The sequence below is a fragment of the Pseudophryne corroboree genome, chromosome 1 (assembly GCF_028390025.1).
Source record: "Pseudophryne corroboree isolate aPseCor3 chromosome 1, aPseCor3.hap2, whole genome shotgun sequence".
In the NCBI taxonomy this organism is placed as follows: Eukaryota; Metazoa; Chordata; class Amphibia; order Anura; family Myobatrachidae; genus Pseudophryne; species Pseudophryne corroboree.
Window position 1 is genome coordinate 936,921,658 of NC_086444.1, and position 27,353 is coordinate 936,949,010.

The following is a 27,353-nucleotide window of genomic DNA, read 5'->3' on the forward strand; positions in this document are numbered from 1 at the left end:
GTGTGTGAAAGTGTATGTGATAGATCTAGGGCATTAGGCTTATGGAGGGGCATGTGATGGAATCAGAAATCTGAATTACTATAACAGATGAAAAGAAGAAATGAAAAAACGAAAAACTGTGGAAGAGGTGAGAATATATTCAGTCATACGGGAAGATATACCGTAATAAAATGATCCAAAAGTGAAAGATTGGTGAAATAAGTTAGTGGATAGAAAAAATATATTTGAATAATATAAATATCGATAAGTGAATAAATAATGATGTGGGGGAAATATATAAATAAATATATATATATATATATATATATATATATTACACACAAATGTACCCAAAACTGCGCTGACAAGGGGGGGGGGGGGTGTGCACTTGTGGAATAACCCTTTTGCCAGTTAAGGGTTCACAATTAACATATACAACAAAATTCCAAGTGCGCACAACAAATTTTCCTTAAATAAAATAACTGATTGTCAATTAATATACAACCAGCAACCATAAAAATTCACAATAATTTATTAAAAGCAGTTCATTGGACATGTATAACCTCTAGCAGAATAACATCAAGGTTTAGGTGTCCTTGCTTTAGAGTTCAGATCTGAACTCTAAAGCTTTTAATAAATTATTGTGAATTTTTATGGTTGTATATTAATTGACAATCAGTTATTTTATTTAAGGAAAATTTGTTGTGCGCACTTGGAATTTTGTTGTATATATATATATATATATATATACATACACACACACATATACATACACACATACATATATACCCATATATCTATATATATACCCCTTGAAGAAGTCTTTTGAGACGAAACGCGTTGGTTAAATCCTGTACCTACCTCACCTAAGATAAGGAACATCCATTTTACTTGCTTTTATTGTGGTTTTAAGATTTCATTTAAGTGTTTTTAGTCCAGCTGTGTATGTGTCATTGTCCCATTTTTTATATGTGCTTCTTTTACGTGCAATTTTTGTGTTAATGAATAGTTATTTTAGAATTGGCAACTGTACATTTTATTAACACTATAGTCGCTATATATCCCTCATCCCCCCTTCCTTCCATATATATATATATTTCGCGCCCCGAAACGTTGGATCACCCCTGTTTTGCCAATATGAATTAAAAAGCACTTGCACTTTATTCTTGGCTTCTGCAGTCTCTGAGTGCCGCTGATTGTTCTTTGTTGAAAGCATATGCATCCAGTTTCCAGATGGCACCGGAGCAACATTGAACACACAGGGGGAGTGCCGATCCGAATATATACTATACTATATATATATATATATATATATATACACACACACACACACACACACACACACACATACATACATACATACATACATACATACATACATACACACATAAAGATGCGGTAGTTGGTATAGTGAGAAACTAATAGAAAAAGTGAATAGGTGAGAAGGGGAACCATATATGAATGATACAAGTGTCATCTGGGATAATAAATATGTGTGTCATGTGCTCAGATATAATACATATGTGTGTCATATGCTCAGAGGAGTGGTTAACGTGAAATATTGGTACAATACAAAGACAAGAATAGAAAGGTGAGAAGGAATTACGGGAATCTATTAATTGCTGGTAGTAATGTTGTAAAATAGAATAATAAAATCTTAGGTATGAAAAAGGTACGAGCTCACACAGTGCATATGGTAATGAGAAATAAGTGAAAGATCAAGGATAAAAATAGTATAATATAAAACGGACTAAGACTGAGATTTATGTGCTGGCGTATGTAAATTAGGACCGGGTGTCCGAGGAACAAGTTCTGATCATTACTTATATAGGTTTGAATGACATGTTCATAAAAATACACTGTAATTAATGTACTCATTAAGGCCTGATGGTTTCAGTCCTCCCAATTTGAAGGTCCATTCACTTTCTTTTTTGATGAGTTCTTTGCTAAGGTCACCCCCACGTATGCCTAGTTGGACTCTATCAAGATCAAATGCACACATCTCATGGGGGGAGTCTTGATGTTGAGCGTGAAAATGCCTAGCTACTGATGTTAATTTTTTACCCTTTGACAGGTCCAATGCGGCATTTCTGATTGTTCCCATATGTTCCAAAATTCTGGTTTTGAATTTCATCGTGGTCATACCTACGTAACGTAGATTACAACTGCAGATTAAGCAATAAACCAAGCCCTGTGTGTCACAATTGAAAAAATGTCATATGGGGATGTCTTGTCCCCATTTGTCTTTTACTTTGTCTGTTATCTGAATCTGGGGGAAAGCTTTGCACTTCCCACAGGGAAAGGACCCTTTTATATTTTTAGATTTGATGGGGTTGCGTGTGAAGTGGCTCTGAACAAGCATATCCTTCATATTGTTGGATCTACTCCAACTTATTTGGAGAGTGGGGTCCAAAAGGGGTAACAAGTCTGCATCCAAATGCAAGACTGGTAGGTGTTTATGAATTGCCGTTCTTATTTGGCGCCATTCTGGGCAAAAAGTACCCACAAACCGAATCTGAGAGTCATCTCTTTTGTTCTTCAGTTTATCTTGAAATATCAAGTTATCCCTTCTAATTTTGAGAACAGAATTTTGAGCTCTCTTGAGGAAACATCTACTGTAACCACGGGCTTGCAATAGTGTCGCGAGTTCTCAACTTTTTTGTTTGTAAACGTTATCTTCTGTGCAGTTGCGCCTAAGTCTGAGAAATTACCCTTTGGGAATATTCTCAATAGTTGGCGGGAAATGTGAGCTTGTCTGATATAAGATACTGTTGGTAGCTGTATCTTTTTGAAAAAGCTCCGTGGCTAGCGTCCCATTGTCTGACTTGTAAATGTTGAGATCTAAGAATGATACCTTATCTTTGCTTATTGTGTGGGTCAAAAAGATATTGAGGTTGTTGTCGTTCAGAAGATTAATGAAATCAAGTAAGAGTCGTTCATTGCTGTCCCAGATCACAAGAATGTCGTCTATGTATCTGAGCCAGTTCAAGATATGTTGTGTGTACTCATGATTGTCATCGCTGAACACTATTGTTTGCTCCCACCAACCGAGGAACAGGTTGGCATACGTGGGAGCGCATGCTGCTCCCATCGCTGTTCCCCGGATTTGTTGAAAAAACTATTGTCATCAAGCCCTCTGATAAGGGGGGCAATATCGTGCTATGGCCCACCACAATGTATGAAGAAGAAGTACGGAGACAACTCTTGGACACTTCATGTTATCTTAAATGCATAGACGACATTCTTGTGATCTGGGACAGCAATGAACGACTCTTACTTGATTTCATTAATCTTCTGAACGACAACAACCTCAATATCTTTTTGACCCACACAATAAGCAAAGATAAGGTATCATTCTTAGATCTCAACATTTACAAGTCAGACAATGGGACGCTAGCCACGGAGCTTTTTCAAAAAGATACAGCTACCAACAGTATCTTATATCAGACAAGCTCACATTTCCCGCCAACTATTGAGAATATTCCCAAAGGGTAATTTCTCAGACTTAGGCGCAACTGCACAGAAGATAACGTTTACAAACAAAAAAGTCGAGAACTCTTACCACTGATTCAGGGTTATAGCCCTGTCTAACATTGGCAGCAGATCCATCTTTATCTTTTCATCTTTGCAATTTCTCTTACTTATGCTGCTTAATTCGTGAACTCTCATCAGTGATTCCAGAGCTTCTGATTACCGTTCATTTTCTCTACTATCATACCACAATGGAAACGCCCAAAGCCGTCCGATCTTGGAAGCTAATCAGTGTTGGGCTGGGTCAGTTCTCAAGTAGGAGACTTTTGAGGAAGACTCAGTGCAGTAGAGTATAGAATGCTCAGCATCTAACACTGACAGCAGAATCACTCTGCCATCTTATTTCCTACTGCTACTCCTTTTCATGCACTACAAGCGCAGAGCAAGTGTATATTTGTGGCTCGACTGTACCATTGCATATCCAGGTTAATCCCTCACAATATTTTGATTTAACCCCGGCAGCCGGAATTTATTATTTTTATTATATATTATTAGCATTTAATTGCTACAAATTTCATTGTAATATCTTTTTTTGTTATCTTACTTTATTGATCTATTTAGTATCGGCATTAGATTGCCACCTGCTTAATTCTTTGATTGTTAGTTATTTCACTGACCACTGATTATTTTATCTTTGTGATATCAATAAAAGTTGAATTTTATATTTATCTACAATATTTCATATATTATTCTATGTTAAGAGTGCGCCCACAAAAGAGTCTCTTTTTTTCTCCTTTTTGCTGTTATACTGTGATATATCAGCTTACAGCCTCACTGGGGCTGTTTAGCTTGGGGTGTGCTGGTCTCCTTCTCTCTCTGTCTCCTTCTCACATACAGTAAGGGCAGGCTTGCTGTCATATTGCTTGTCTGTGTGTATATGTATATAAGTGTTGTTACTGTAGACATGGTAAAACACCAATTATGCAGTGTATGTCACACCAGATTCTCTCCTGCTACGTCTGGTTCCTTATCCTCTGAACAATGTAGTCAGTTCTCTCAGCTCAGTGAGGGGACTGGGGGGGAGAGTCAAGAGCCTTCCTGGATAGGTGCTATTAAAAATATGTCGGATATGTCATCTCCGCTCACTGCAAATGCTCAAAAGACACAACAGTTGCAGCAAGCTGTTGCAGATCTGGCTGCAAGGGCTTACCAGTCCCCCCTCCCTAGTTCAGGTCCACAAAAACGTAGGTTACCTGCATTAATATCTGATTCAGATGAGGAAATACTGGAGGAGGGGGAGGAATTGGAACCTATTACTGGAGATTACCTTTCTACACAGGGTACTGAACCCCTCATTTTGGCTATGCGGGATGTGTTAAAACTCCCTCTAGAGGACACTGCATCACAGCAGTAGTTTTTCTTCACACAGAACAAGCCCAGTGTCACTTAAACTGATTCTGCAGAGTTAGATGACTTGTTTAAGTTAGCCTGTAAAAATCCAGACAAAAAGTACCAAGTGTCAAAACGTTTTTTTGCACACTTTCCCATTTGCTCCTGAAGGCAGAAAATTCTGTGAAGAACCCCTGGCTGTGGACGTATCAGTCTTGCGCCTTTCCAAAAAGGCGGTACTGCCGGCCCCGGGCTACTTCGCTATGAAGGACCCTGGGGATATAAGATAGACTACACTAAAGTCTATCTACACAGCAGAGGGTCTTTCTCAAAGGCCGGTCATAGCGGGTTGCTGGATGACTCATGCCATTCATTCCTAGGCTACTCAGATTCAGGAAGGCCTCTCAGGAGATATGCCCCTGGTCACTACAGTGACTCTCCTGAAGCACATTCAGGACACTGCATGCGTCCTGTGTGACTCTCTCCAGGAGATAGGCAATGTTAATGTTAGGACCACTGCTATGGCAGTGTCAGCGCACAGGGCCTTGTGGTTGCGTCAGTGGATAGCAGACACAAAATCCAAGCGCAGTGTCGAGTCTCTCCCCTTTTCGGGGGAATGGCTCTTTGGGGTAGAATTGGATACGTGGATTTCTAAAGTTACTGCGGGGAAATCCACGTTTCTCTCCTCTGGAGCCCCGCTGGCTAGCCATTTCCTACCCAGGGCCGTCTACCCGGTCCTTTCGGTCTAACAGGTTTACATCTAGGGCCAGAGGTGCCTCCAACGCAGCTAGAGGCACCAGAGGTAAGCCAAGAAAACCAGCGATCGTCAGTTCTCAGGAGAGCACCAGTACTGCTTCCACTAAGGCCTCAGGATGACTGTGCCCACCCACCCCGAGGGAATCTCGAGGTGGGAGCTCGGCTGTGTCACTTCAGCCACATCTGGGAAAGTTCCTGCCAGGATACCTGGGTCAGGGACCTCATTTACCAGGGCTGCAAGCTGGAGATCGACAGTGCTCCTCCCCAACGATTTTTCAAATCAAGCTTACCAGCTTTGGAGGATACGCGTGTTACGCTGCAACAGGCCATCCTAAAATTGGTACAATCCCAAGTCATTGTTCCAATGCCTCTGCAACAACAGGGAAAGGGTTACTACTCCAACCTTACCTAAAGGTTTTCAAGTTCAAAATGGAATCTTTGCGAGCGGTGATTGCAGGCCTGGAAAAAAGGGAGTTCATGGTCTCCCTGGATATAAAGGACGCCTATCTCCATATCCCAATTTGGCTACCTAATCACGCCAATCTGAGGTTTGCCCTGCTAAACGATCACTACCAGTTCCAGGCACTAACCTTCGGCCTGTCCACGGCTCCGAGGGTGTTCACGAAGGTGATGGCGGAAATGATGTTCCAACTTTTGATCCAGGGGTCAATGTTGTCCCTTGTCTGGATAACCTTTTGATAAAAGCAAGATCCAGGAAGCTTTTATTGCTCCATATAGACCGCACTATCCAGCTTCTGTCACACCATGGGTGGATCCTCAATTTACAGAAGTCTCACCTGGAACCAACTCAGAGGCTCATGTTCCTGGGTATGTTACTGGATACTGCGGCCCAAAAAGTGTTTCTCCCAGGGGACAAGGCGAGAACACTTCAGGAGATGGTCCGCATGGTTCTCTGGCCTACTCTGGTATCCATCCATCTGTGTATATGGTTGCTGGGAAAAATGGTTGCCTCATACGAGGCGATCCAGTATAGAAGGTTCTATGCCAGGACTTTCCAATTGGATCACCTGAGCAAGTGGTCTGGATCACATCTTCAGATGCACCGGATAATTCGGCTGTCACCTCAGGCCAGCATTTCTCTCCTCTGGTGGCTGCAGTCTTCCAATCGACTGGAAGGCCAAAGTTTCGGGATTCAGGATTGGATCCTCCTCACGACGGATGCGAGTCTGTGAGGAAGGGGAGCTACCACCCAGGGGGATCAGTTCCAGGGCAGGTGGTCAGCCCACCAAGCCCTTCTTCCGATCAACATTCTGGAACTTCGGGCGATCTACAATGCTCTGCTTCAGGCCTCTCCTCTGCTCAGGGATCAAGTGATCCAGGTGCAGTCGGACAACACCACTGCAGTGGCGTACATCAATCAAAAAGGAGGGACAAAAAGCAGGGCCTGCATGCAAGAGGTGTCAAAGATACTCCTCTGGGCAGAAAGAAATGCAAGGGCAATGTCTGCAATCTTCATTCCGGGAGTGGACAACTGGGAAGCGGACTTCCTCAGTCGTCACGATCTCCACCCAGGAGAGTGGGGACTTCACCATCAGGTGTTTCAGCAGATCATCGACCGGTAGGGCTGCCCACAAATAGGCATGATGGCTTCTCGACTCAACAAGAAGCTTCACTGGTATTGCTCACGAACCAGAGAACCTCAGGCGAGGGCAGTGGATGCACTGACGTCGCCTTGGCCTTACCGGCTGGTCTACCTGTTTCCTCCGATTCCATTGATCCCAAGGGTGCTAAAGCAAATCAGGAATCCGCTAGAGGGTTAATTGCAATGTCCAAATCAAAGTTGTCCTGTTCCAAAAGATGAATACCTATTCATAAGGTATAAGGTATTCATCTTTTGGAACAGGACAACTTTGATTTGGACCCGAACCAGCCCTCATTGTTCACCAGCTATCCAGAGGAGTCCCAGAGAGGCACCATCCAATCTCCGCACTGCATGAGGTACTCACCATTTCATGGGACATTGCAATTAACCCTCTAGCGGCATATGGAACCTATAATGGACTCTCTAAATATCATCTAAAAGGGACTTTCCACAGTGGATTCTAACTGGACATTTCTACTATTTAAGGGTAAAATTTGGAACGGATACTATAGAATACAAAACACATGTCCTGAACCAACACCTGGGTAAAACTTCACCTTTATGCATGCATTTGGCATACTATCTTGCACAGAATACTGTTTTTTTAATGAGTTATTGTTTTTTAATAAATTGTTCTTAAAATTTACACATTTAGTGATTGATATTGTCCTTTCCTCTGGCAGCGCAGCCTTCTTCTTTCTTCTTAAATTACTGTAATACAATAGATTGGGTGATAGAGTCTGTGTCTCTTTAACAGTTCATGGATGCTGATAGGCTTAAAGCGTCTGTTCCCATTGATGTTGCTGTGAAAGGTGTTAACAGGCTTATCTGGTTTTTACAGACCGCGGCGTCCCGCTTATCTGCATACGTTTATGTGCACCTTATCATTGGGGCAAGTGTGGTTCCGGTAGTACCAGGTCTTCTTCTTCTGACAGAGGAATCTGGGCTGGGCCATTAAGGTTAATGTCGCAGTACGGCAACCTGTGGTGCGTCCCGCAGTGGGTATCCACTGGCGCCGTTTGCTGCTACAGGTAGGTTGCAATCTGGGGGGTGGGATACTCCTATTGGTGCTGGTTGCTGTGTTCCTCCCCCTGTACAGAGACTTACCTGGATCCTACGTGCCACTGTGCTTCATCCTCCTCCGCCAGTGTTTTTTCTGCATGGATGCGCTGTTTCCAAATACTTTCGGTCACGTGACTGTCATGTGGCGTGTCTCATGCGCCAATGCCGGGGTCCTGGTCACGACTTGCAGGTGTGCTGAATGTTTAGGTGCTGGCGTGCTCCAATGCATTTCAGCCCTTAGAGGCCTTCTTTTGGGAGAATGATATGTGGGTTGGTGTGCTCGGACAGCGTTAAATAGTTAATCTGGTGCACGTCTCCCTTGTGATTGGTTGCGGGGATCCGCGGGTCTGATTGAATGATCTGACACATGATACTGTGACAACTGTGAGTTAGTCTGTGTACATACTAGGCGATATATCGGCCTTGCGAGACAATGGATGATTTATCGCTAGCGGGTCGGAGTGTGTATGCACACTGATGTAACTACAGGCCCTGCAGCCTCTGCGGAGGCTGGGAGGCGCCAGACTAGCCGTCCGCATGTAAATCTGCTAATGTCCCTCCTAAAATGTCTGTCGCCTTTAGGGAGACAGATGCTAGAGGTCATACTTGACCTCTAGTGTTTGACTTCCCTGTCCCGGCGCAGCACTGCAGCATTACCCAGAAGTGGGAGCACTCAGCACTTGTGGTGGTGCCAACATGTTACACCCCTGGCAATGAGCATGACACCTCCAGGGTATGAAATCCCTGGCAACAAGCATTACATCCAGAGCATGAAACCCCAGGCAACGAGCATGATGCCCAGAGAATTACACCCCTGGCAACGAGCATTACACCCAGAGCATGAAACCCCTGGCAACAAGCATGACACCTAGCACATGAAACCCCTGGCAATGTGCAGGCAATTTAAATGTAATTAGAAGTTTTACTGTGGGGCATAATATGTTAGGGGCATTGTGGTGTGTGGCATAATGTGTATAAGGTAGTCTTTTCCTGCAATGCCATGCCCCTTGCAGTAAGGCCATTTGCCTTTACGAGTATCCACTTACCGATCAGAAAGGTGTGACTCATCATCAAGCTGACACTCTACTTCCTGTACTAGGGCATGGACCAGGCTCCTTGTGACTGTTCTGCTGTCATCCTCTAACTTCACTTGGTGCCTTATCCACTGCCAGACCTGTAGCGGGATGGAAGCAGCACATATCTTGTAGTTTAAAAATTATTATGTTGTCTTTTCAAATACGAGTTGCTTCTGAATGAGAATAACTGCACTCTAATACATTTCTGTCTGATGGAGCAGCATTAGCCTCCTGAAATAACACCTACAGACTTTCTGTTGGTCAACCACATTTCATTCTTAGTTTGTATTTACAGTATATTTAGATATGTCAATGTGAATACAGAGATATGATTCTAATTGTGTTAGAACTGTGTCAGAAACATCCAGACATATAGAGTAATATACCTGAGATCGGGATATTTCTGCTGTGGCTGAATCCTCCACTTTTCCGCAATAGTAGAAATGTCCTTCGCCTAAAGTAAAAATGTATTACATCTTACACCACCTGCAGCAACAATGTACACTTATTGTATACTATAGTTATATGAGATATCAGTAAGGGGGGACTGCAGCAATCACAATGGTTTCCATCTGTATAGTACTTAAAGGAGTTTTCCTCCTCAACCCACACTACACTAGTACATGTGAGGGTTCTGCCCAGTGCTCCTGCCATCCACCTGGGACCCATGTCTAATAATAGGGAATACTTTGCTGGATAGCTTCAGGAACATCAATCGGCAGTCTGATTGGATGAGAACCACAGTTCTCCAATTAGCAGACATCTGTCCTTTGTACCTGTAGTTTGGATCTCCAGCAGACTTCCCACCAAGGGCTTGTTTTGGATTTATATGCAAAGCGGCTGTGCAATTCTATACAAACTAGATTCAGGCCCTAAGCCAGATTCAATAAGAAAACTCTTCTGCCCACAAACTCCACCAAACAGCTTTCATTTGTCCTGCAATGTGTGACGTGTGCATTTCAGCATCAGAAAAATCTTCTGGGCCTATAAACTCCCAGTCTTTGCATAGAATGCTAATGTATTAGATTGTGTAACTAGCCTTACAATAAACACGGGGCAGTGATGGATTACACAGGTTCTGTGGCAGATTACAACCAGGTAAAATGCAGGCTTGAAGTCAGCCAGCCACAGAACCTGTGTAATTCATGAGCATCCCAGTTTATAGGGATAGTATGGTAAGCCTATGTGTAACCAGCAAAGGATAGCCTATAAAAGCCCCACAAATAAGCTAGCATGATAGTCTGATTTTACCTTTAAGCCAGGCGTCAATAAACAGGATGCCAACAGCGATATTGTACTTCAGACCAAACAGTGTCACTCCTCCCTAGTAACAATGAGAGCCAGCACGCGTTCAGTGATAACATAGCTGTGCCATTTGGAGAATGAGTTATTCTTATTTAATCACTACAACATTCATCGAGAACAGATTTTAGGACTTGCATAGATAGTAACATAGTAATTGAGGTTGAATAGAGGCAAAATGCCCATCGTGTTCAACCTGTATTCTGTATTAAGTTGAGTTGATTATAATGTACCTGCTGAAGTAATGCTTTATGACTAGTTAACAACTATAAATCATGTTCTACCCGGATTATCAACGTCAACAATCAGAAATTTATCCAATCCATTTTTAAATGCATTTACAGAGTCCGCCATTACCACCTTCCCTGGCAGGGAATTCCAAATCCTTATTGCCCTAACAGTGAAGAATCCATTCCTACGTTACGTACAGAATTTTCTCTCCTCTAGCCTCAGCAAGTGCCCACGTGTCCTAAACAGAGTTCTTTTAATAAATAATTCCTCTGATAACTTTTTGTAATGTCCCTTTACATATCTGAAGATATTAATAATGTCTCCTCTTAGACGCCTCTTTTCCAGTGTATACATATTCAACCTAGTAAGCCTTTCCTCGTAATCCAGTCCCTCTAGCCCTTTAATCAATTTAGTAGCTCACCTTTGAACCCTTTCGAGTTCACCGATAACCTTTTTATACAGTGGTGCCAAATACTGAACACAATATTCCAGGTGCGGACGTACTAATGATTTGTACAGCGGCAGGATTACACTCTCATCCCTTGTCTCAATTCCCCATTTTCTGCACACTAGCACCTTACTTGCCTTCTTTACTGCGCTTTGACATTGTATACGGTTTTAAGCCTATTATCAATGAGTACCCCCAAATCCTTTTCCAATACTGTTACCCCTAGACTTTCCCCATTTAATATTTAGGATGCAGGTTTGTTTTTAGTTCCGAAATGCATAACCTTGCATTTTTTTATATTGAACCTCATTCTCCATTTAGACGCCCAGATTTCAAGTTTAGATAAGTCATTCTGTAGAGCAGTGATTTTCAACCATTTTTTACTCGCGGCACACCAAACAATATTTTTAAATTGCCAAGGCACACCATCAGTTCACCCACAGAAAAAAAAAAAAAAATACACATTGACCCTCACAGTAAAAAACAAATCCACACATACATTACCTACACAGAAAAAACAATCACATTGCTCCCCACATAAATCATGTTGCTCCCTACATAAATCCTATTACTTCCCATATGAATTATTCACATTGTATAGATATATTTACAGAGCTAATAAGGCGCCAAGTGAACCCCTATTAAGCAGCACCCCTTTGAACCAATGGTATTCCCTTATACCTAGATAACAAACTGTGACATGCAAATAATGGGTACAACAGAGTGCGCTAGTGGGCTAGATGGTTCCCAAATGTGAAGATATCGTAATCCTTTATACAAAATAAAAAGGTGATATAATTCCCATAAAAGAGGAATCAAAATACTTCCCTTACTACTTCATCAAAATGCTCAAAGTTTTCCAACGGATTCCATATGCAAAGGAAACAACAGAATGGCATATAGTGTAGTAGGTATATACAAGGATATTTAATGACAAAACTTTTCATAAAATTTCAGCGTGTGATAAAACACTTATACACACAAACAAAATATAAAATGGATAAGTAAAAAATACACCCAAATGAAGGGTGATGTTTAGGGTGGAGGATTACCAGATAGTAGCGAAAATCAGGCCTTAAGATGTAGTGATAGGGTGTTTGGCTCCGGAACCTCGTTCCCTTGACCGTATTCCCCTTCTGTCTGGTTCTCCTTTTCCCAATTAGATAAAGGTAGACACTCCACTCTCCAGCTGCAACGCGTTTCGGGGTATTCCCTTCCTCAGGCAGTGAGGGTGGAGTGTGGTGGACTTCCTTTTAAGCTCCCTTCCGTGATTACTTCCAGGTTAAAGGTCAAATTCATTTTTTTAAAACATTATTAAAACTTTCCACAATACATATTATTATATTACTTAAGAACTATTTCCATTATCATCCAATTTATAATCAAACTGTTTAAAATTTAGTCGTAAATTAATGAAATTATTAAATTTTATATGTACATTGACCGGAAGTGATCATTATACAACTTCCGGTATCGACCTCCCAAAGATGATCCGCAAACATCTTTTAATATCATGACAAAACAAACTTCAATAATATCCGGGCTCCTTGATCATTCATCTATATGATGCCAGGAGTCTGTAGTGTTGTGTCCACACCCGGCGTTGTATCCGCACCTGGCGTCGTTTCCTCGTGGAACGCATTTGGAACGCATCACTGACTTCCTGTTAACTTGCGATGACGTATTTCCGCTTCCGTTCGGGGCCGTTAATAGCATGTAATCTCCCCATATTAAGTCTGGATTTTGCAGTCATATTATTAACACAATTTATATAAAAACTTATACTATTAGTCCTGCATGTATATATATATGGAACGCATTCTGGAACGCATAATAAGTATCCAGTCACTTCCGATGATGCGTTTCCTGTTTAGTCCTGCTGCTTCCATATTATTTGTTGGCAACAAATTCTTAACACGATAATGCCTACAATTAAAACAACCAATATTGAGTCAATTAGATTGTGATGGGGTTACTAAATAAAATTTGTATATATAAAGTACTAAGTAGATGTAATATAGAAACATGTATATAAAATCGTGAACTATAGTGGGGAGACAGCTTAAAGGAACCACTTTAATTCAAAGTCTGCGTTCAGACCTTGCGGCATGAGGCTCTTTACTTTATGTATCCACCTCATTTCGCTCTTGGCCAAGCGTGTAGCTTCATCCCTTTGTTTCCAATTGTTCTTGATGTTTTCAATCGCCAAGAAGCGAATGATATTTTTGGTCGAACAGTTGTGCTTCTCTTTAAAATGATTAGACAGTGAATGTGTCGTCAGACCCTTTTTTATATTTCGTATATGTTCACTGAGCCGGGTTTTTAAGGCTCTACTTGTTCTCCCAATATACACAAGATGACAACTGCATTCTATAAGGTATACCACATTCGTGGTGTGACAGGTCATAAATTGATTTAATTTGTAATTATTTTCATTTACTGTAAAATCTTCATATTTTGATTTCTCCATCTTGATCTCCCTACATGCTTGACATGTTCCACATCTGTAGAATCCTTTATTCCTTATAGGATGTTGATCTTGATAGGGCAAAGCACTTCTGATCAGTTTGTTTTTAAGGTTGGGAGCCTTCCTATAGATGAATTTAGGCATTTTTGGAATTACTTCTTTCAATATTGGGTCCTTTAATAATAAATGCCAATGTTTCCGCATGATGGATTCCATTTTCTTGTGTTTGTGGCTATATTGTGTAATGAACGCAAACTGTGCTTTTTCATTATTAACTTTCTTGTTCTTGGAATTTTCCAGTAGTTCAACTCGATCTCGATTAAGTGCGTCTTCCTTAAACTTTTCTAGTTTCTCTTTATTGTAACCTTTCTGCTCAAAGCCCTTCTTCATGACGTCAATTTGATCTTCGCAGGTTTTTATATTGCTACAATTGCGTCTAAGTCTGAGAAACTGACTTTTGGGAACACTTGAGAGCCAGTTGGCATGATGTTCGCTTGTCACGGCTATATAATTATTTGCGTCAGTTGGCTTCTTGAAACATTTAGTTTCGATCTTTCCATTTTCTACATAGAGAGTAAGATCAAGAAAATCAATTTCTGTTTGGCTCGTTTTAACAATTAATTTCATATTGAGATCGTTGGAATTAAGATTTTCTGAAAAGCAGTCTAAATCAGTTTTGTTCCCTTTCCAAAAAAAGATTATATCATCTATATATCGATGCCAAAAGGGGAGATCTTTACCGAAAGCTTCATTTGTTTTGATGTTCTTTTCTTCCCAATATGACATATAAAGGTTAGCAAAACTTGGTGCAAATTTTGTCCCCATTGCAGTCCCAACTAATTGATTGTAGTAAGTGCCGTCAAAATAAAAATAATTATTCTTCAGTATAAATTCTATACCTTCCAGCAAAAATGCCTTCTTATCTTCTGAATAATCAGTTCTTTCCAAATAATACCTAACTGCTTCTAGTCCTTTGTCGTGCGGTATGTTGGTATATAATGCTTCCACGTCTGCAGTTGCCATCCACATCTCATGCGACCATTCCAAAGTGTTGATCTTCCTTAGTATATCTGTTGTGTCTTTAAGATGGAATTCTGTTTTAACCACCATCGGTTGTAAGTGTGCATCTATAAATTCCGATAGGTTCGCAGTCAAACTTCCTATCCCTGCTATAATTGGTCTACCTGGGGGCTTTATAGGATTCTTATGCAATTTTGGTAGTATATATATGGTGGGAATTGCAGGATCTGTAACATTAAGATATTCAAATTCCTTCTCCGTAATGGTTTTTTTATCTAAATGTGTTTTCAGGAGCTGATTGAGACTGTTTTTCATTCTTGTTGTTGGATCATTCCTTAGTTTGGAATAGGTCTTTCCATCATTTAATAGGCGATACACTTCCTTGATGTAATCTTCTTTATTCAAAATGGCAACCCCCCCCCCTTTATCGCAGGGTTTGATAATGATGGTTTCATCTTTCTGTAGAGACTTAAGTGCGATTCGTTCTTTTCTTGTAAGATTCCATTTCTTTGTCTTTATTTTATCCAATTTTTCCATGTCTTCAAGTATTGATTTCTGGAAGCTATCTATTAAGCTACCCTTTAAATGCTTTGGGTAAAATGTGGATCTCTTCTTAAATGATCTTCCCGAGGGATCCTCTGTTCCTTGTTCGTTTTGGTCTCTGGTTAGGAAGAATTTTTTAACTGTAAGTTTTCTTATGAATTTTTCAATGTCTATGAAGACATCGAAAGAGGAGGTCTTATTGGTAGGTGCATATTTAAGACCTTTAAGGAGTAGTTTTTCTTCTGTACTAGTTAGAGTCTTGTTACTTAGATTGAATATTTTCCCTTGTGTGGTTTCCTTGGTCACATTACTCATAGTGGTGGAGATAGCCTTATTCTTTTTCTTTCTCTTTCTCTTTTTATCCTGACCTCCTCTTTTTCCTCGTCTTCTTTTGATTAGAACCTTCGATGCTGGCGTCTTGCCCGAAAAGGGGTAGCATCTTCTTGTCTCCAATACTCAGTTCTTGTGTTCATCATTGCTCTATTTTCGTAGTTGGTTCTAATCAAAAGAAGACGAGGAAAAAGAGGAGGTCAGGATAAAAAGAGAAAGAAAAAGAAAAAGAATAAGGCTATCTCCACCACTATGAGTAATGTGACCAAGGAAACCACACAAGGGAAAATATTCAATCTAAGTAACAAGACTCTAACTAGTACAGAAGAAAAACTACTCCTTAAAGGTCTTAAATATGCACCTACCAATAAGACCTCCTCTTTCGATGTCTTCATAGACATTGAAAAATTCATAAGAAAACTTACAGTTAAAAAATTCTTCCTAACCAGAGACCAAAACGAACAAGGAACAGAGGATCCCTCGGGAAGATCATTTAAGAAGAGATCCACATTTTACCCAAAGCATTTAAAGGGTAGCTTAATAGATAGCTTCCAGAAATCAATACTTGAAGACATGGAAAAATTGGATAAAATAAAGACAAAGAAATGGAATCTTACAAGAAAAGAACGAATCGCACTTAAGTCTCTACAGAAAGATGAAACCATCATTATCAAACCCTGCGATAAAGGGGGGGGGGTTGCCATTTTGAATAAAGAAGATTACATCAAGGAAGTGTATCGCCTATTAAATGATGGAAAGACCTATTCCAAACTAAGGAATGATCCAACAACAAGAATGAAAAACAGTCTCAATCAGCTCCTGAAAACACATTTAGATAAAAAAACCATTACGGAGAAGGAATTTGAATATCTTAATGTTACAGATCCTGCAATTCCCACCATATATATACTACCAAAATTGCATAAGAATCCTATAAAGCCCCCAGGTAGACCAATTATAGCAGGGATAGGAAGTTTGACTGCGAACCTATCGGAATTTATAGATGCACACTTACAACCGATGGTGGTTAAAACAGAATTCCATCTTAAAGACACAACAGATATACTAAGGAAGATCAACACTTTGGAATGGTCGCATGAGATGTGGATGGCAACTGCAGACGTGGAAGCATTATATACCAACATACCGCACGACAAAGGACTAGAAGCAGTTAGGTATTATTTGGAAAGAACTGATTATTCAGAAGATAAGAAGGCATTTTTGCTGGAAGGTATAGAATTTATACTGAAGAATAATTATTTTTATTTTGACGGCACTTACTACAATCAATTAGTTGGGACTGCAATGGGGACAAAATTTGCACCAAGTTTTGCTAACCTTTATATGTCATATTGGGAAGAAAAGAACATCAAAACAAATGAAGCTTTCGGTAAAGATCTCCCCTTTTGGCATCGATATATAGATGATATAATCTTTTTTTGGAAAGGGAACAAAACTGATTTAGACTGCTTTTCAGAAAATCTTAATTCCAACGATCTCAATATGAAATTAATTGTTAAAACGAGCCAAACAGAAATTGATTTTCTTGATCTTACTCTCTATGTAGAAAATGGAAAGATCGAAACTAAATGTTTCAAGAAGCCAACTGACGCAAATAATTATATAGCCGTGACAAGCGAACATCATGCCAACTGGCTCTCAAGTGTTCCCAAAAGTCAGTTTCTCAGACTTAGACGCAATTGTAGCAATATAAAAACCTGCGAAGATCAAATTGACGTCATGAAGAAGGGCTTTGAGCAGAAAGGTTACAATAAAGAGAAACTAGAAAAGTTTAAGGAAGACGCACTTAATCGAGATCGAGTTGAACTACTGGAAAATTCCAAGAACAAGAAAGTTAATAATGAAAAAGCACAGTTTGCGTTCATTACACAATATAGCCACAAACACAAGAAATGGAATCCATCATGCGGAAACATTGGCATTTATTATTAAAGGACCCAATATTGAAAGAAGTAATTCCAAAAATGCCTAAATTCATCTATAGGAAGGCTCCCAACCTTAAAAACAAACTGATCAGAAGTGCTTTGCCCTATCAAGATCAACATCCTATAAGGAATAAAGGATTCTACAGATGTGGAACATGTCAAGCATGTAGGGAGATCAAGATGGAGAAATCAAAATATGAAGATTTTACAGTAAATGAAAATAATTACAAATTAAATCAATTTATGACCTGTCACACCACGAATGTGGTATACCTTATAGAATGCAGTTGTCATCTTGTGTATATTGGGAGAACAAGTAGAGCCTTAAAAACCCGGCTCAGTGAACATATACGAAATATAAAAAAGGGTCTGACGACACATTCACTGTCTAATCATTTTAAAGAGAAGCACAACTGTTCGACCAAAAATATCATTCGCTTCTTGGCGATTGAAAACATCAAGAACAATTGGAAACAAAGGGATGAAGCTACACGCTTGGCCAAGAGCGAAATGAGGTGGATACATAAAGTAAAGAGCCTCATGCCGCAAGGTCTGAACGCAGACTTTGAATTAAAGTGGTTCCTTTAAGCTGTCTCCCCACTATAGTTCACGATTTTATATACATGTTTCTATATTACATCTACTTAGTACTTTATATATACAAATTTTATTTAGTAACCCCATCACAATCTAATTGACTCAATATTGGTTGTTTTAATTGTAGGCATTATCGTGTTAAGAATTTGTTGCCAACAAATAATATGGAAGCAGCAGGACTAAACAGGAAACGCATCACCGGAAGTGACTGGATACTTATTATGCGTTCCAGAATGCGTTCCATATATATATACATGCAGGACTAATAGTATAAGTTTTTATATAAATTGTGTTAATAATATGACTGCAAAATCCAGACTTAATATGGGGAGATTACATGCTATTAACGGCCCCGAACGGAAGCGGAAATACGTCATCGCAAGTTAACAGGAAGTCAGTGATGCGTTCCAAATGCGTTCCACGAGGAAACGACGCCAGGTGCGGATACAACGCCGGGTGTGGACACAACACTACAGACTCCTGGCATCATATAGATGAATGATCAAGGAGCCCGGATATTATTGAAGTTTGTTTTGTCATGATATTAAAAGATGTTTGCGGATCATCTTTGGGAGGTCGATACCGGAAGTTGTATAATGATCACTTCCGGTCAATGTACATATAAAATTTAATAATTTCATTAATTTACGACTAAATTTTAAACAGTTTGATTATAAATTGGATGATAATGGAAATAGTTCTTAAGTAATATAATAATATGTATTGTGGAAAGTTTTAATAATGTTTTAAAAAAATGAATTTGACCTTTAACCTGGAAGTAATCACGGAAGGGAGCTTAAAAGGAAGTCCACCACACTCCACCCTCACTGCCTGAGGAAGGGAATACCCCGAAACGCGTTGCAGCTGGAGAGTGGAGTGTCTACCTTTATCTAATTGGGAAAAGGAGAACCAGACAGAAGGGGAATACGGTCAAGGGAACGAGGTTCCGGAGCCAAACACCCTATCACTACATCTTAAGGCCTGATTTTCGCTACTATCTGGTAATCCTCCACCCTAAACATCACCCTTCATTTGGGTGTATTTTTTACTTATCCATTTTATATTTTGTTTGTGTGTATAAGTGTTTTATCACACGCTGAAATTTTATGAAAAGTTTTGTCATTAAATATCCTTGTATATACCTACTACACTATATGCCATTCTGTTGTTTCCTTTGCATATGGAATCCGTTGGAAAACTTTGAGCATTTTGATGAAGTAGTAAAGGAAGTATTTTGATTCCTCTTTTATGGGAATTATATCACCTTTTTATTTTGTATAAAGGATTACGATATCTTCACATTTGGGAACCATCTAGCCCACTAGCGCACTCTGTTGTACCCATTATTTGCATGTCACAGTGAATTATTCACATTGTTCCCCCCATAAATCCTATTGCTCCCCACAGGAGAAATAACATAACAAATATTAGCCCCTACCGGTCAGCTGTCCTCCTCTCTGTCCCGCAGTGGCGGGGGTTGTTCATAGTGGAGTGCTGCGAATACTGAGCAGCCGGCGGTCGGGCAGGTGTGGATGTAGGTGGGCAAGGACAGCTGTGGATGCAGACGGGAACTGGAAGATGTGTATGCAGGCGGGTGGGCTGGCAGAGTGGTGAGACGCGGCGGCCGTGACCTATGATATCACACCGCCGCGTCACCAAGGCATAGGTCATGGCCGGAGCATGACTGATCCTCTAAGAAGAGCCCGGGCCAACAGTTCACTCTGAAGGTACAGGAAGCTGCTCTGGCTCCGCGGCACACCTTGCAATGGGTCGTGCCACGGACACTCGTTGAAAAAGCCTGCTGTAGAGACTCCACATCTATTTCCGAGTTAATTACCCTACACAGTTTAGTATCATCTGCAAAGATTGACACTGTGCTTTCCATTTCTAGGTCACTGATAAATATGTTGAACAGTAGTGGCTCAAGTATGGACCCTTGTGGTATTCTGTTTACTACTGGTGTCCAGCTTGAGGACTTCCCGTTGTCCACTACTTGCTGTACCCTGTTATCCAGCCAGTTACTTATCCATGTACAAACAGTTTTTCCTAGGCCAAGCTCCTTTAATTTGATGAACAGTCTCCTGTGAGGCACTGCATCGAAGGCTTTTGCAAAATCTAAGTATACCACATCCACTGCTTTTCCCTGGTCAAGATGATGGGTATTCTGAATTCCTTTATACAGTGAGGTGTATTACTGTCTCTATTCTGCAGCTATTGCTGTAGTTTTGCAATATTTGTTCTAATTTCTTTTTATATTGCCTAAGAAAGAAGAGCAGCAAAGTAAGAAGGTCTTTCATATACAATGATATGACACAATGCACAACATCCAGTGGGCTGCCACATCAGCTTGGTTTCCCCTGTGCCCCTTGATGTCCACTAAAGTGCACTGATTTGGAGAGGTGACAGGTGGGCCTGATACTGTGGGCCTGAACCTGAGCGGCGTCCATGTGTGCGTCCTTTGTTGGTGGCATATCTGCAATTCTATGCAAATACCTCTACAAGCCCTTCCCTGGTGTACAGCCCTGTATATGAATGTGCAAGGACTGAGACGCCCACTGCGAGCATCTTCAGACACTGCATCATGCTTGTACATCTTTAGATGCAACCATCAGTCTCACCATCATACTGTAACTAGCACCAGGCTAGACACAGATTCGACATCACAGGATGGCCTCCAATGTGAGCGATGGAGTTCACAGCCACTTCAGAGACACTCCTATAACATGCCAATACCATTTTCAAGACATGTCTGAGTCCATGCTCATATATAGCTACTGCGACTCTATGGTGAAAATTTACTCAGGTACCGAATCCATTCGAGTTTGTTTTTTTCAAAGTGTCATCTTGGTAATTTACTAAACACAAATCTCGGCAGTGTTGGGGCTATTTGTATTACGATACACTGCGTCCACACAAATACAAATCAATAGCCCATCGGTCAAACACGGCTTTTATTCTATACAAGGGAACATTCAAATAGAACTGCTTTTGACTGGCGTGTTTGGAGAATCATGTACGGATTAGTGAGATCCGTGTATGCTTCTCTGTGTAAAAGTGTCTTAAATAGTTAAAAATAAAAAAATTGCGTGGGGTTCCCCCTCCTAAGCATAACCAGCCTCGGGCTCTTTGAGCCAGTCCTGGTTGTTAAAATACCGGGGGGGAAATGAGTAGGGTTCCCCAGTATTATACAACCAGCACCAGGCTCCAGTGACGTGCGGTGGGGTAAGGCAGGTGAGGCAGAGCCTTTCCAGTCATACTTACATTTGTGTCAGAGTTTTGACTGTGTAAAGTATATGATAAATACAAAGAATATGTTACAAATATCTCCTTTGCATTATTCTAATAATTTTTATAGCCAAAACTCTGGAGTAAAAAGTCTATGGCAGGTGAGGCAGTGCCTCACCTACCTATCTTTTCTGTTCACCTGTGTATAATGCCCAGATGTACCCTTTGACTCATATATTGGGGTAAATTTACTAAGATTCATATTTTTCCGTTTGAGGTCAAAGTTCAATCACGAATGACATCGAAAGTGTAAATATGCAACTTTTTGAATTTAGTACGACTAATTTACTAAGCTGCCGTATTCTGCATTTTCGGTTTTACCGATGTCGATGTCATTCGTTTTTTTAGGCAGTGTTTTACGTGACTGACTTGTAAAACACTGCCGACTTTAATACAATGAATCTCGGCCAGATCTGAGAGATCCGTGCTGGGCTTCATTGTGCACTTTTTTTAATAAAAAAATCAGTGTTAAATTTAAAAAAAAAAATGCGTGTGGTCCCCCCTCCTAAGCAAAACCAGCCTCGGGCTCTTTGAGCCGGTCCTGGTTGCAAAAATATGGGGGGAAAATGATAGAGGTTCCCCCATATTTCAACAACCAGCACCGGGCTCTGCGCCTGGTCCTGGTTCCAAAAATACGGGGGACAAAAAGCGTAGGGGTCCCCCGTATTTCTGAAACCAGCACCGGGCTCCACTAGCCAGATACATAATGCCACAGCCGGGGGACACTTTTATATAGCTCCTGACGGCCCTGGCATTACATAACCAACTAGTCGCCCCTGGCCGGGGTACCCTGGAGGAGTGGGGACTCCTTCAATCAAGGGGTCCCCCCCTCCAGCCACCCAAGGACCAGGGGTGAAGCCCGAGGCTGTCCCCCCCATCCATGGGCTGCGGATGGGAGGCTGATAGCCATTGTGTAAAAAAATGAATATTGTTTTTAGTAGCAGTACTACAAGTCCCAGCAAGCCTCCCCCGCAAGCTGGTACTTTGAGAACCACAAGTACCAGCATGCAGAGGAAAACCGGGCCCGCTGGTACCTGTAGTACTACTACTAAAAAAAAATACCCCAATAAAAACATGACACACACCTTGAAAGTATAACTTTAATACATACATACACACCTCCATATACACATACTTACCTTATGTTCACACGAGGGTCGGTCCTCTTCTCCATGTAGAATCCATGGTGTACCTGTGGAAAAAATTATACTCACAAAATCCAGTGTAGAAGCCTCTTCTTCTTTTAATCCAGTTGTAATCCAGGTACTTGTCAAAAAAAAAAACCGGACACCGACCTCGCACTGAAAGGGACCCATGTTTTCACATGGGACCCCTTTCCCCGAATGCCAGGAACCCCCTCTGACTTATGTCTAAGTGGGTTCCATCAGCCAATCAGGGAACGCCACGTTGTGGCATCCTCCTGATCGGCTGTGTGCTCCTGTACTGTATGACAGGCGGCACACGGCAGTGTTACAATGTAGCGCCTATGCGCTCCATTATAACCAATGGTGGGAACTTTGTGGTCAGCGGTTGACCGAAAGTAACCTCACCGCTGACCACAAAGTTCCCACCATTGGTTATAATGGAGCGCATAGGCGCTACATTGTAACACTGCCGTGTGCCGCCTGTCTGTTTTTTTTTAGCATTTTTTCACGAATTGTATTTCTGCACGGCAGTGTTTGGCAATTGTCGGCAGTGTTTGTGATTTGCACTTTTTAGTAAATTCCCGATTTCTACCAAACTGCAGGCGTTTTTGACCGATGGTGTATTGATTCGTGATTTTTTCCTAGGACTTCCAAAATATTACGAATGCCCTCATCACTGCCGAGATTTTTGCTTAGTAAATTACCGAAATGACACTTTGAAGAAAAAACGGCATCTCGGTCAAAATCTGGACCTTAGTAAATATACCCCATTGTGTGTAAATCTGGCTCTGGGACCAGCTAGTGCCTCCTGAGCCATTTAGCTCACCGCACGTCCCTGCCGGGCTCTTGTTGTGGTCCTGGTTCCAAAAATACGGGGGGGCAAAAGACGTAGGGGTCCCTCGTATTTTTAAAACCAGCACTGGGCTCCACTAGCCAGGGACATAATGCCACAGCCGGGGGGGGGGGAACATTTATATTGGTCCCTGCTGCCGTGGCATTACCCCCCCCCCCTCCCCTCAACTAGTCACCCCTGTCTGGGGTTCCCAGGGGGAGTGGGGACCCCTTAAATCAAGGGGTCCCCCTCAGGGCACCCAAGGGCCAGGGGTGAATCCCGAGGCTGTCCACCCTAGGCTGGTTATGCTTAGGAGGGGGGACCCCACGCAAAATTTTTTTTTTTTTTTTTACTATTTCAATACTTTTACATAATGAAGTCCTGCACTGATCCGGCCAGACTTCACTGTGTTAAGTCCAGTAGTGTTTTACTATTCTCTCCACTACCGGCAATACGAATTTCATCGAGATCGGTGAACTTGTATTGAAAAAACACGGTAATTTACTAAATTACTGTGTTTTTTCTCAAAAAGTTGCACTCTCTCGGCTAACATCGGCTAAAACCTGAATCTTCATAAATATATATCCCATTGTGCGCTGACTCCCGCTGCAAAAAAATTGTTCAACTGCTTCCAACTCACAATCAGGCGCTCTGGGGTATACTTACTAAAACATCTAGCTAGAAACCTCCACTTTTCATTTGTAGAAGATCTAGTAAATCTGCACCTGTGTGTCTAATTTTGCAGCACAGTGCAGAAACAAGATCACCTTTGGCAGGTCCATTAAACTGTGGTAAAGGGGTGGAGTGAGCACATTTCTAGTGGCGTATGCTACTGTTTGGGAGAGCACTCACCCACTTCCACAACACAAAGGGGTTTGAATTTAGCACCATGCAAACATTAAACTAATCTAAAATGTTAACATAATATAAGGTGAAGTGCAATAGTTTTATGTGATACGTTGTTGGTCACAATCAATAAGATAGAACTAATGGCAGTTGCTTTGCACTTACAGCAGGCATGGTCAGTAAGTCAGTCTGGGAGATGTCCACAGGTGGAATAACATCTAACTGGTTGGGTCCATTGGTGTGTTCCATGAAAAGCTGAGGAATAGAATACAGTAATAAGAATAGCTACACACACACACACACACACACACACACACACACACACACACACACACACACGTCTCCGGGCCTAATTCATGTTTGTACACAAAGTCATATGCAGCTTCGGTTTTCTAGGATACGGGACTGCTAATCATCGCAAGGGAAGCTGCCGCCCAGGAAAGAAGATAGACGCCCACTGGATCCAACACAAAGTCTCTGCAATTGAGCACTCATGCGCAGCACCAATGCAATAACAAGGAACATCAACTCCTAGGGTTAACCTTTGGCTGCTCAGACTGGCCGTGGCAGTAGCAATGCTGGCGCCATGTTTCTCTACATACATGATCGCAGCTGAAGTCAGATACACGCCTCGAAAACAATAACCAGGCACAATTATCAAGCAAGCTAGATCCTCCAATCTTTCCATAAGTCCATGTCTAGAGAAGCTTGGTCTTGACTATGGGAGCGGTTAGTCTAGGACAGTGGTTCCCAAACTGGGTGCCTCGGGGCACTTGCAGGGGTACTACAGGTTGATGATCCAGGAACAAATTAAATTATTTCTAGTCAATCTGATTAGCAAACCAGTGCTAGTGGCTGACAATCATAACATATATGGACAAGCAGAAGTGTAGCCATGTGCGCCACCACATAACTGAACCTAGGATGATATAGCTAACCATAATTTACTTAATGTATTCATTTTGGTCTAGGGATGCCATGAAAAAAATTATAGGGCGCCATGATTCATGAAAGTTTGGGAACCACTGGTCTAGGAGAACCTGAGAACCATTGCCCAATTATTCCTTTACTACCTAGTGCATTGTACTCTTATTCCAATATGCAATATAATGTGATCTCCTTAAGCTAAAATGTCTCCAGGGCTGGCTTCGTGTAATCATACCTCACTTATGGAATCAGAATTAAAAAAAATGTGAAATGATTATTTCAGCAAAAATATCAGTTACTCCTCAGAAGGAGAGGAAAGGATTTTTTAGCCTCAATATTAAGAATTCTTTGCCATAAGAGGGTGTGCTTTGGGATTCACTGATGTTTGGATTATGAGTCTTTGTTTTAACTAGAACTAACCAGAATAAATAGCATAAGTGGGGTGAATGGGCCATTGGTCAGGAAAAATAATTTTCCATCAGGCAGATACCTCCATAGATTTGTTTGCATTCCCCTGTGCCAACACATCTGTGCCCTTTCTTTAGCCTACAACACAATTTTAATTAGTGACAGGGGCATTGACAAAACTTTGTGGTCCCCATATCAACATTTTGAAGGGGCCCATGTCCCAATGTTTCTAGAAAGACACCTCTCCGCAGCAGTTGTTAAGTTTTAGCCCCCTAATAGTGCCCTAGTATATTTTAGGATCCATAGTAGTGCCCTAGTTCACATTATGCCACATTGCAGGGCTGCCAGTACACATTATGCCACACAGTACCCCCAATTCACATTGCAACATACAGTTGCATTATAATGCCCTCCAGTTCATTTTATACCACATTACATTGAGAAGGTCCAGGACCATACATAGATATATTGTAGGCCCCAAAGCGAACATTGTAAGAGCCCCTATGTATCATCCAATAGTGGAAAATGTATAAAACACACATAACTTATGGGGAAGATGGCCCCTCTGTGCTCTGGGCCCCATAACAGTTGCACTACCTGCACCTATGGTAGCTACCCCCTTGGTGACAGATATTCATTAACACATTGATGAAAGTGACCTATGAGTGTTTCAACTTAGAGAAGTTTGTGATTTTCTTAGTAAGTCTTACCTTTTGCATTGGTACGACAAGGTCTATGTCATACACCATGAATCCATCCACTCCTGCATTGATTTCAAAACGTTTCAGGCTGAAATGTACAGAAATGTTATTTACGCAACCATGTTACCTAGAAAAATATATAACATATTTGTGCTATAAAGAGAATTGTTATTGCATATCATCCCATCATTCAGTGGAGGAGATAATCATGAGGTTAAGAAGATGTTTGTCTCATGATCAATTGTATGTCAAATATCTTCCAACAGGTTCCTAACACGTTTCCCAACATAGTTCTGAAATTTCCTATTGTATATTGACCTTGTCACATGCAGGCAGTTCTGAATCTGTGTCTGGGGTGCTACTGACACTATTGGTCAGGGAGCTAGCAGTGCTGGAATTGGTGGGCTAGGTATATATATATATATATATATATATATATATATATATATACACATATGACATACTGCCCTCATCCATGCACAAGACTGCACTTACAGTACCTTACCTTTCTGTTAATACCCAGTCTTGTTTTATTACTGTGCTCCCAACTGTGGAGTATGCTGGAGCTATGTAATGTATGCTAATAAACACAGTTTGAAGTCTATAATATTGCAGCTCCATATGAAACAGGAGGCTGCATACACTCCTGCTTGGTGTAGATGGCATGGGCAGAGTGGAACAGTAATATACAGTGAGACTTAAACCATGACACTTTACCGTGTAACAGCAGCAGTGACACTCTGATACTCTGCACTCTCTTTGTCTTCTGGCAGCAGAAGAGCCGCCATTCCTCCTGTAGCTAAAGCACCTCTCCGATGACATGTCTGCACCAATAAATCCATGTAACTTTTAAGAAAATGTTTCTCCATGTTCACATACTTACTGCGATCAGGCAGTAAAAACTCCAGACGATGGCCTAATATATTGAAATATACAATTCATATGCATGCACTCATGTTAGGGGTTTTACAGAACTGTATCCCCCCAGC

The 27,353-nt window shown here is 41.2% G+C and overlaps 1 protein-coding gene across 1 annotated transcript in view; it reads right to left on the reverse strand.

Annotated features, from left to right (window-relative positions):
• LOC134918481 (uncharacterized) overlaps positions 1-27,353 on the reverse strand; it is a 93,438-nt gene that overhangs the window by 23,132 nt on the left and 42,953 nt on the right. The window contains exons 9-14 of the mRNA XM_063920368.1: positions 27,082-27,280; positions 26,374-26,452; positions 24,494-24,583; positions 10,588-10,660; positions 9,723-9,790; positions 9,307-9,434 (exon numbers count right to left, since the gene is read on the reverse strand). Coding sequence (XP_063776438.1) covers positions 9,307-9,434; positions 9,723-9,790; positions 10,588-10,660; positions 24,494-24,583; positions 26,374-26,452; positions 27,082-27,280 — 637 coding nt within the window. The remainder of the gene's footprint in view (positions 1-9,306; positions 9,435-9,722; positions 9,791-10,587; positions 10,661-24,493; positions 24,584-26,373; positions 26,453-27,081; positions 27,281-27,353) is intronic.